Here is a 12,355-nt window from a genome sequence, read left to right on the forward strand (position 1 = left end):
TTTTCCAAAAAGACTCCTTCAAAATAAATAACTATAAAGCATAGCGTACTGAATTAAGTGTAGTATAATGATGTGTGAGTTTTGTTGAAATCGGCTCAGATTTAGATTTTCGTCCGATTTAATGTTAATGGATTTAATGCTTTCTTCGATGTGCACGAAATTTGGCATAGTGTACTGAATTATGTGTAGATTGATGTGGATCATGTTTCGTGAAAATCGGTTCACATTTAGGTATAGCTCCCATCGACTTAAAGCAAATGGTGCACCACAGTCCCAATATAGCATAATGAATTAAGTGTAGAATTATGTGTGTCGAGTTTTATTGGAATCGGTTCAGATTTAGATACAGCTCCCATATATATTTTCGTCCGATTTAATTTTAATGGATCACCAAAGTCCCTATATTTCCTACGATTTACACGAAATTTGGCATGGTGTACTGAATTATGTGTAGATTGTTCACATGTGGGCCTTGTTTCGTGAAAATCGGTTCACATTTAGATATAGTCTAGAAAGACAGATTAGTTATAGCTCCCATATATATTTTCGTCCGATTTAATGTAAATGGTATACGAAAGTCCCTATATATCTTCGATTTGCACGAAATTTGGCACAGCGTACTGAATTAAGTCTAGAACGTATGTGTTAAGTTTCGTGAAAATCGATTCAGATTTAGATATAGCTCCCATATATTTTCGCCCGATTTAATGTAAATGGTGCACCACAGTCCATCACCATATCTTTCGATTTGCACTAAATTTGGCATAGTGTATCATATAATCGGCCTTATTGGTTAATAATGCTTTTTATTACATTAAATAGGGCCAGGAGGCCCTAAAATAAATAAATTAAATAAAAATGAAATGGAATATTATATTTCCCAAATATCATTCTTAATCAATTAATTCTTAAAACAACCAAATTATCCAGGAATAAAAAAATTGGCTTTACCAACTTCAATAACCAAATGATTTGAACTCTAGTGCAATTTTCTAAATCGATAAAAATATAAATGTATTTACATATTTTCATTCGCCCATTCAATTGACATTTTTTTTAACTAATTTTCTTTAAGTTTATTTTTTTATTTATACAATTTGTGCCTAAAGAAATCTCGACAAATCAAATTGCCATCGCTATAGAAACCATACAAACGTCGCCCATTTGAGAAGTGTGAACTTCGTTTAGATTCTTGCCGTACATATATATATGATGTATATACATACACTCATCATATATATCTTTCTCTACTATACTACGCCACATACATACATATGTATGCAGCAGCACTATATTAATAATCTAAATAAATGAAATATATATTTTTTTGTTCACTGTTGTGTATGAGGCTCAGTTCCCAGTTCAGTTCAGTTTTGGTTATTTGATTTGATAACAAGTAAACACAGTGAAGTAGTAACTATGCTTTATTTGTGACACTTGCTGCTGCTGCTGCTGCCGACTAGCTTAGTGCTATTCATTGTTGTTCATTGTCATATGTGTGTATGTATGTATATAAACGCATATTTCTTTCATTGACACATTTGTGAATTTGAATATATTCACAGAGTATTGTTGTTATAATTGAACATTATTCTTCGATATCAGTTCGAAAAACAAAAACTCTTAATGAGATACACTAATTCCTCGCTTATCGTTTCCTTCTAAAAATGCAAAAACAAAGAAAAAGGAAATTTGTTTTCATGTGTGTGTGGATTCATTTATTAATTATTTTTTTTCTTTTATTTGTTTTCCCTATTATATTTTTTTTTTTTTTTTGTTAAATTTGATTTGTACGAGCCCAACACTTATGAGACAACAAAAGCAAATAAAACCGAGTACAAATACACATCGCTACGTACTTATATTTCTTTTGGCTCAGCGAGCGGTTCCCTCTGTGTAAACATTTGCATTAAGCTATACATAATATATACATATAACTAGAGAAACATTCAACATAAATAATATAAATGACTAATTTAGCTGAAAACAACTGTTTTATATAGAATCAAAAATATATTGCAGTTTTTTTTTTGTTTCTTGAAACGAAATTTACAATTAATAATATTGTAAATATATATTATGATGTATACGATTTTTAGAATTAGTTTTTTTTTTCTTATCTGACCTTATTTCCAATTAGGGATTGAGCACGAATATTTGATAAAATCGTTGAAAAAACTATATTCATTTATTGTGGCTTTGTTTGTTGGCATTTTGAAAATCGTAATAGTTCAACCAAAAAATAATAATGCATAAAATTAAAAGGACTTCTCTTTTTTACATCCTTCACCACACTGTGGCACAGGGTATTATGTATTTGTGCATATGTTTGCTTGGTTCCTTTTGAGAATATGCATAGAATCATTTTCTGAGTCGATTTATGCATGTCCGTTTGTCTGTCCGTGCGAAATTGTAAACAAGTACAGGTCACATTTATGATTCGAATTGCATGAAATTTGGCATAGGTCACTTATCCGGCTCAAGGACGAACCCTATTTAAATTAGGAAAAAATCGGTTCAGATTTAGATATAACATAAAGACCACAGGTCTTTATAGAGACCAATTGGTCTGCATAAAGACCAATTGGTCTGTATAGAGACCGCAAGTTTTTATAATGACTCAAGGACGAACCCTATTTAAATTGGGAAAAAATCGGTTCAGATCTAGATATAACATAAAGACCACAGGTCTTTATAGAGACCAATTGGTCTGCATAAAGGCCAATTGGTCTGTATAGAGACCACAAGTTTTTAAAATGACCAATTGGTCAGTATAGAGGCCATGTGTCTTTGTATACCAATTGGTAAAATTTATATATTTTTAAAGACCTGATAATATATTATAAAAAATTACCCTTCGGTGGTTTTTTAACTATAAATATTGGGGGTTCGTTTTACTTTTTGGTAAAATTTCTACTAGGATTGTGTAAATTATTATTGGTGTGGTGTTGTTTTGTTGAATATTGTTGCTAGGTTTATTATACAACTGACGTTTTGATTTGTTGTTTTTTTTTAATGCGATAAATAATTTTATTTTCAATTTTACGATAGGCATAACATGCCGAAGTGAAATTTTTGGTCACGTTATTTTTGAGAATGCATTAAAATTGTAAAATAATGAAATATTTAAAATGAGGTCTGCATGGTAAACCCCGGCACAGCCAGTAAATTATACGTCACAATTTGGAGCTATCATTTCCAGAAAAATAGAATTCTTTAATAGTTGAATTTTGATATTAGATAAAAATAATAAAAACATTTAAATTGTAAAACCACAAAAATGCTAAAAATAAAAATGGTAATATATCTTATTTTTAGTAGTAACTTATATGAGTCCTTGTGATACCCTCAAAATCGGCTATTATAAATCTTAAAAAAAACATACTGAATTTTGATATTCGAATATTTGTATTTCATTTTGAGAATTTTCCTGATGAACATGCCTCCATCCATTGTTAATGCCTACAAAATTGATTGTTCTCTCTTGTCAGCCAACGTTCATTTGAATAATTAGCGTCACGCAATATGTAGCAAGTGATTTCTGTCAATGTATTTAAATTCGATTCTTTTCCACATAACATTGTACCAAACAACAGTGTATGTATGTTAAAAAATTGTTGTTGATGTTGTTGTGATTGTTAGGTTCAGGTCAAAATAATTATTAAATTGTAAGGGAAGAACTTTGATTGCCGCGTCCAAACGAATAACTATTAATTTAAATAACTAAATGAATCGCTAGAGGAGAGAAGGGGATCTCGATTTGGCAAACAATTGTTACTTGGGATGTCACGACCATGATGTGTTATGCGTTAATTTACTTTGCAGACACACACATTTATAACGATTGTTTATTTATGTAGTTCGGCAAGGAGGGAATTTAATTTTTGGAATTTTTTGGTATAGAGACCACAGGTCTGTATAGAGACCACAGGTCTTTATAAAGACCAACTGGTCTGTATAAAGACTACAGGTCTTTATAAAGACCAATTGGTCTGTATAAAGACTACAGGTCTTTATAAAGACCAATTGGTCTGTATAGAGACCACAGGTATTTATAAAGACCAATTGGTCTGTATAGAGACCACAGGTCTTTAAAAAGACCAGTTGGTCTGTATAGAGACCACAGGTCTTTATAAAGACCAATTGGTCTGTATAGAGACCACAGGTCTTTATAAAGACCAATTGGTCTGTATAGAGACCACAGGTCTTTATAAAGACCAATTGGTCTGTATAGAGACCACAGGTCTTTATAAAGACCAATTGGTCTGTATAGAGACCACAGGTCTTTATAAAGACCAATTGGTCTGTATAGAGACCACAGGTCTTTATAAAGACCAATTGGTCTGTATAGAGACCACAGGTCTTTATAAAGACCAATTGGTTTGTATAGAGACCACAGGTCTTTATAAAGACCAATTGGTCTGTATAGAGACCACAGGTCTTTATAAAGACCAATTGGTCTGTATAGAGACCACAGGTCTTTATAAAGACCAATTGGTCTGTATAGAGACCACAGGTCTTTATAAAGACCAATTGGTCTGTATAGAGACCACAGGTCTTTATAAAGACCAATTGGTCTGTATAGAGACCACAGGTCTTTATAAAGACCAATTGGTCTGTATAGAGACCACAGGTCTTTATAAAGACCAATTGGTCTGTATAGAGACCACAGGTCTTTATAAAGACCAATTGGTCTGTATAGAGACCACAGGTCTTTATAAAGACCAATTGGTCTGTATAGAGACCACAGGTCTTTATAAAGACCAATTGGTCTGTATAGAGACCACAGGTCTTTATAAAGACCAATTGGTCTGTATAGAGACCACAGGTCTTTATAAAGACCAATTGGTCTGTATAGAGACCACAGGTCTTTATAAAGACCAATTGGTCTGTATAGAGACCACAGGTCTTTATAAAGACCAATTGGTCTGTATAGAGACCACAGGTCTTTATAAAGACCAATTGGTCTGTATAGAGACCACAGGTCTTTATAAAGACCAATTGGTCTGTATAGAGACCACAGGTCTTTATAAAGACCAATTGGTCTGTATAGGTCTTTATAAAGACCAAGAGACCACAGGTCTTTATAAAGACCAATTGGTCTGTATAGAGACCACAGGTCTTTATAAAGACCAATTGGTCTGTATAGAGACCACAGGTCTTTATAAAGACCAATTGGTCTGTATGGAGACCACAGGTCTTTATAAAGACCAATTGGTCTGTATGGAGACCACAGGTCTTTATAAAGACCAATTGGTCTGTATAGAGACCACAGGTCTTTATAAAGACCAATTGGTCTGTATAGAGACCACAGGTCTTTATAAAGACCAATTGGTCTGTATAGAGACCACAGGTCTTTATAAAGACCAATTGGTCTGTATAGAGACCACAGGTCTTTATAAAGACCAATTGGTCTGTATAGAGACCACAGGTCTTTATAAAGACCAATTGGTCTGTATAGAGACCACAGGTCTTTATAAAGACCAATTGGTCTGTATAGAGACCACAGGTCTTTATAAAGACCAATTGGTCTGTATAGAGACCACAGGTCTTTATAAAGACCAATTGAGACTCTGTATACCACAGGAGACCAATTGGTCTGTCTTTATAAAGACCAACCACAAAGACCAATTGGTCTGTATGAGACCAAAGTTCTTTATATAGACCAATTGGTCTGTAAGTGGATTATTCCCTTTTTATTAACAGTTAATGTTTTCGTCCATAATTCCCATTGGCATTTAATAATACCATTTTTTATTATTATTTTTTTTTAATCTAATCTTATTCTCAATCTCTTCCATTTCTAGATCATACCGTTGGGCAGTGCCTACTGTCATTTTCCCAAAACCGATCATAAATATACCTGGCGTAAGGTCACTACTACTGTCAATAATATTATAGTTGGCAAGCTATGGGTCGATCAACATGGTGAAATGGAAATTACCGGCCTAAATGCTGCATCCGGTCTTAAGTGTATGCTAAAGTACATACCATATTCGTATTTCTCACGTGACACCCAACGGCGGGTCAAAGGTGTGGTCATGAATCGTAACAATGAAGTTAAATGGGTGATTCGCGGTGCTTGGGATAGTAGAATTGAAATTGCCCCAGCCCTCTCAACATCCGGGCCGCCAGATAGTCCCGTGTATCAGACGGGTGCATATAAGACGGCATGGCAGAGGAATATGCCGCCACCGGACAGTGAGAAATACTATAATTTTACAACATTGGCGGCCCAACTTAACGAAATGGAAGAAGGTGTGGCGCCCACAGACTCACGTCTGAGACCCGATCAACGCCTAATGGAAGATGGTTTATGGGATGATAGTAATCGTGAGAAATTGCGTCTGGAGGAGAAGCAACGAGCCAAGAGGAAGCAACGTGAAGCTGAGGCCGAAGCTGCAGCAGCTAAAGGTGAACCCTTCCCGCCATACCAGCCAGCCTGGTTCACTCAGGAACGTGAAGAAGGCACTGATAACATTGTCCATTTGCATACCGGCAAATATTGGGAACACAAGAAGCGGCAGGATTGGTCCAGATGTCAGGATATTTTTTAAAAAAATAAAACAAAACATTAATAAAAATAAATTGTTACCACAAAAAAAACTATAAAAACTAAAAATCATAAAATAATTTTTAAAAAAACATGAAAAACACACAAACCCATTTCTGAAAAGTTATAGAAATCATTAAAGAAAAATTAAAAACAAAAAATTATGTAGTTAAATTAGGCCTTAATGAAAAATAACGCAAACACAAAGAAAAGCATAGACATTTTTTCCAAAGTACTATAAAAAACCCCTACAAAACAACAACAAAACAAAATGTATGCATCACAGGAAAACCAACAACAACATGAAGAAGAAACCAAAACACATTGTTATCTATTATTTTTTATTCTCGTTTGCAATATACATATTACATACAACAATATACATACATGCATATATAACTTTATTAATATTTAAAACAACAACAATGGATGTATGTGAAAAGCACCTCAAAGAAAGAAAAAAAAACAACAACAACAAAACATAAAATAACAACTATGACAACACTTTATAATAAAAAAAAAAACAACAACAAACATAAAACGAATTCCTTTTCCTTCCTTCCCTGCTATTTTGTATTGCTACACGCCTTTAGCAGAAAGCAGTAATTATAAATGTAATAAAAACAAAAAATATTAAAAAGTAATCGAAAAAAAAAAATAAAAATATATGTTAAATAAAACCGAAAAAAACAAAAGAAAAATCAACAGTTTTTAAGTATATCAACAGTCAACAACTGCAACAATAAATCAGCCATATATTAGGTATGTGTTAAACACCAATATTAATTAGTTAATCAATGAGGACGATGATGATGATAATAATAATAAACAAAACACGATTGCATTCAAAATAAAACATGACTTTACAAACAACTCCTCCTCATGTCTCATACTGAAGATGACATACATTTGTTCGCAACAGAATAAATTCACTTTTTCCAAAAACAATTTCATTTCACAAAATCTATAGGCAAATGGTTTCAATTGTTGATTTAATACAGCGAACAAAATATCGCAACAAAACATTTTTTATGAATCACTTTGTACAATAATGAGTGAGGAGAGATATAGGGGAGGGATTTTATTATGTGTTATACTGCTGCTAATACATCTGAGCTAATATAGTAAATATTATTGTCAAAAAATACATTATATACATATACTACCTTGTCTGCAATGAAAGTTTAATAGAAAATAATTTTAATAAAATTCCAAAATTATCTGGCCATATGTTGAATATAAGTATGCATGTGTTAATGTTTTTTTAACTTGCAATTTTTTTAGACCACACCTTATCTGAGTCACAATCTGGATATATATGAAGGTGGTACTGTTAGAAACCCTTACGTATTGGATAAATAAAATGTTAAACAACAGAATTACAAATTCAAGCGTGTGGGATACAAAAATCAGGAAAACGGTAAATAGAGGTACACCTCAGGGAGGGGTGTTCTCACGGGAAAGGTATCAAAGTTATAGCTTATGCTTACGACGTGGTGATGTTGATTTCCGGAAAATTTCCGCCAACAATCTCGGAGCTTATGCCAAGAGCCTTACTGACGCTGTCATGTTGGGCCAGGGCGAACGGCCTTGGTGTAAATCCAACAAAGACGGTACTGGTAATATTCACTAAGAAGGGTAAGCTCGGCGTTTTTGTTATACACTGGTTGTATAAAACCGTGTTAAGGCCCATCTTATCCTATGGCTCTCTTGTGTGGTGGAACTCGCCTGTGCCACATGTCGACTTCCAGTAAATTAGATAAGGTACAAAGAGCCGCCTCGATTTTAGTTACAGAAGCCATTAGGAGTACGCCACAAGCTCTGAACTCTATGCTGAACTTAAAGCCTCTAGGCCTCAGTATTAAGTGTCAGGCCGCACGTAGCGCCCAAGGCTGCATGAACAAAACCTCTGGCGAAGTTGTGCCTTTTGGCATGGTCGTATTTTGAACGAGCCATGTATAACATTGGACCAACGCGTAAAACTAAGCGTCATTCTTAGTAGAGACGACTGGAACCGAAGTAACCCTCCCCTGGACGGTCTGGACTTCTATACAGACGGATCCAAGATGGAAGAAGGTAGAGGAGCGGGCGTCTACTGTGAAAGGCTAGGACTTGTGTTAATCTACAAGGCAGAGGAATTGATAAAAAGCTTGGATGCAGAGGTCTTAAACCGGTGACTATCTTCGTGGATAGTCAATCGGCTCTAAAGCCATCAAATCTTGTTATGTCAAATCTGAGGCCGTCCTCAAGTGTAGAGCAGCTTTGGATGAACTTACAGCTATCCGCTATGTTGGGTACCAGGACACCGTGAAAGAGCAGACAGGGATCTCAATCCACAGATATAGCAATTAATGACTCAATCAAACCACCCATATGTCATCTTTACCGGAACTTTGATGCGTTCTTCGACGAAAGAGCCTATGAACTTTGGCACAACGAACCTAGGTGCAATGTGTCAAGATCCATTTGGCCGACTCTCCCTACCAGAAGGACACGCTTACTGTTGAACCTAAGCAAAGCTGAAATAAGAGTAATGACAGGAATCATGACATCAGGGTCTTTACTAGAAAATGGGATCATGATGCAATTGATTACTGACGAGGAGGAGACGGAGACAATCTTCTGTGTCACTGTCCAGCCCTGGCTTACAGGCGGCACAGACTAGTGAGTGCTCATTTTCCACCGAGTCTTAGCTTCTTCTCAACAACTGAACCTGATTTTATCTACAGCATAATTAGAAACCTAAAGTGGTTGGGAAAGTGCAACCTTGGCACGTAATACATCTTCTGTCTGATCTCTATAGCCATCGATATAATTTCAAACTTACCTTCTTATATCTTTCTGTAAGCTTCTCAATTGTCTCTCCCCTATAGATCTCTCCTTATCTCTTTTCTTCTCGTGGATAATCACAACGGACCTAACAGTCTCAGAGTGCTGCAGTCACATAAGTGACTGCACATCCCCAAACATAACCTAACATAATATTAGAATTCAAATGATAACCCTTAAAACGGATATAAATAGGATCTATGTCAATAAAAAAGCAAATTTGTACTACTCGGTATTTAATTTGGAGCCCAATGAGGGCTGAAATAATTCTCTGACCTTTATTCAGGAGCCATATTTGTCTAATTTGTATTGTAGGCCACACTATTGATTGCATTTACAAATCTCCTGGAAGCCACATTAGCATAGTTGGAATAAGATAAAATTCAGCCCAATGACAAACCCGATTGAAATTGGTGAAAATCGGTTTAGATTTACGGGAGTTGCCAATCTCCTACTAGGCGCCTCTTTCCGGGTGGCGAATGGAAAGGGGGGTCTTCATGATGTGCAGGGTGAAACTGACCTAGGTCAACTTTTCTCTGCACTTCGTGGAAACCTTGGGGATCTTCGGACCCCCGGGACCAAAATGGATCATCGGGGTAGTGCCCTTAAATTAATAAACTAAGATGATAAAGAAGAACAACAAAAGGAATAAAGTTACGGTGCATGTAGTTAAAAACCCAGTACCGGCGGCAATCGTTGGTGAGACCACAGCCAGGTGTCGTCGAGATCAAGCGATTGTGATCCGGCTGCTTTAGGTGTGGATGCCTTGGCACCTGCAGTTATACCTGCTACAAGCGCTCAATTTCAAACCCTAATAACGGCGACGAGCAGTGACAATTCAATTGGTAAACGAGCAAACGGAACGGAGTAGAAAAATCTTCGACCAACTAGACAGGCTTGTATCGGAAGAGCAAACTGGGAATACGCTTCCGGAGGAACTGCTACTAAATCTTACCCTGACCGATGATGAACTGGACACCACGGTGATTCCCGCCAAGTTTATACAGGGGGATTGTTGTAGCCTCAACGAAGGAAGCGTAGACCTTGTTTACCGACCGACTTCAAGTCAAACTCAAACGGGTTCTGTGTCGGCACTTGCCGACAATAAACATCGAAGGCAAACTGCGACGGAGGCGATGTCCGACGATGGGGAATCTATCGAGACCCCCAGCAACGGACAGCGGCTTAAAGGTTGGAAATGCCCGAGAAGTATCCGATGCGAAGCACTACAAACGTGCCGTATCGTATCTTCGCAAATTCGGGGGGCGAGACGCGAATTTGCTTTCGGAGAGCGAGGTTCATATCAATAAGGGCAAATTGAGATTCATAAGGAAGTTCGAAAGAATTTACGCGCACGCTCTCCATCGTGAGCTCCACATGGAGAGGATCTCCCTCCCGAATCTAACTGCTCGATCTAAAATCTCCAAGGGGACCACTGAATCGAGTAGAGTAGCGGAATCGGCGAAGCCCACTACTCTACTCGATGTAGTAGATTTGCTGCCCCGCAGAGCAAATCTGTGAAGTGTTAAAATGGAAGTAAACAAAGAGAAAATTTAGTCGTCGGAAATGTCCATACAATCGGAGAAATGAACGAAGTTGAGCGGCATGTTAGCAGTCGTAACATCTCCCAGGAGCTAAAAAACTGTTTAAACCATTTACAATTGATCAGAAACGGCCACAATTGGAGGGAGAGGTGTCGTATTGCACTTGGACAACGCTAGGCCACACAGATCTACAGTGACTCGCTAGAAAATTTGGGAGCTTGGTTGGGAAGTTTTAATGCATCCGCTATACAGTCCGAAAGTGGCACTTTTTCTTGCATTGCAAAATTTCTTTAATGATAAAAAATTGGTATCTTGGGAGGATTGTGAAAATCGACTACTAGAGTTTTTTGCAACTAGAGAGCAGGACTATGAGAGAGGCATTATTAAGTTACCATTAAAATGACAACAATTCATACAACAAAACAGGAGCGCAATCTAAAATTATTCACTGCAAAGTCTACTGTGCCACTTTTCACTTCCTAGACGCGAGAAGTCAATCTAGAACTTGACATTTCAGTTGAAGGTAGGCGCATCCCCACCGCCTTAATCCGAAAATCCTTGGGGTGGTCTTTGATAACCTCCTTCATTTCTCCTCACATTCCAATTACATCAACCAGAAGGTGAAAGCTAGGAATAAAGTTCTGAAAGCTTTGGCTGGCACCTCCTGGGACAAGGATAAAGAAACGCTGGTAACGACTTATAAGGTCTGGACTTCTTTCCTTAGTGACACACAATGGAGATCCTTGCAAACAACTCAAAATAATGCACTCCGAATTGCAACCGGCTGTGTCCAGATGACGAGCGTCGATCACCTCAATGAGGAGACCATGATGCTGTCAGTCAAGCAACATAATGTGTTGTTGACTAGACAGTTCCTGCTGGCATGCTAATTGCCGTGTCATCCTAACCATCACACAGTGATGGCAGATCCACTATCGTGATGGCATCCAAGACGTCTTTCCATCGGACGTCAACAGATTGTCGATAGCGAACGCGATGAAATCCGTGCATCAAATGGCTACAGATGCAATAAAGTCCTACAACAACATCCTCCTGCAATTTCGGAGAGTAAGAGGCTTCTTCCTAGCCAAACCCGTTCAATTCTGGCACAACTAAGGTCCGGATACAGCAATGTTCTCAACTCTTATCGGGAGCGCATTGTCCCCGGAACCCTAAACAGGTGCCCCTCCTGCCAGCTAAGCCCTCACGACACACACCATCTATTCAATTGTCCGTCCGAGCCTACAAGTCTATTACCTATAAACTTATGGCTAAAACCAATAGAAGTGGCACAATCTCTCCGGCTAACCTATAGAATGGCATTTATTAAGTTTTGTGGAAATCGGTACCAAATTAGATAGAGCTCCCATCTAAATTTTCCGATTTTATGTACATACACACCAAACTTCCATTGTCTGTCCGATGGAGA

The 12,355-nt window shown here is 37.1% G+C and overlaps 1 protein-coding gene across 1 annotated transcript; it reads left to right on the forward strand.

Annotated features, from left to right (window-relative positions):
* Nucleotides 1-5,807: 5,807 nt before the first annotated feature.
* Nucleotides 5,808-6,607, forward strand: LOC133332451 (oxysterol-binding protein 1-like; the record flags this gene model as incomplete). Its single annotated transcript, XM_061540852.1, has 1 exon — nucleotides 5,808-6,607. A coding segment is annotated over one exon (750 nt), but the record flags the coding sequence as incomplete, so codon positions are not given.
* Nucleotides 6,608-12,355: the final 5,748 nt, after the last annotated feature.

The sequence above is a fragment of the Musca vetustissima genome, unplaced genomic scaffold (assembly GCF_032173495.1).
Source record: "Musca vetustissima isolate MV318-11 ecotype Yass unplaced genomic scaffold, APGP_CSIRO_Mvet_v1 utg50500, whole genome shotgun sequence".
Taxonomy (NCBI): domain Eukaryota; kingdom Metazoa; phylum Arthropoda; class Insecta; order Diptera; family Muscidae; genus Musca; species Musca vetustissima.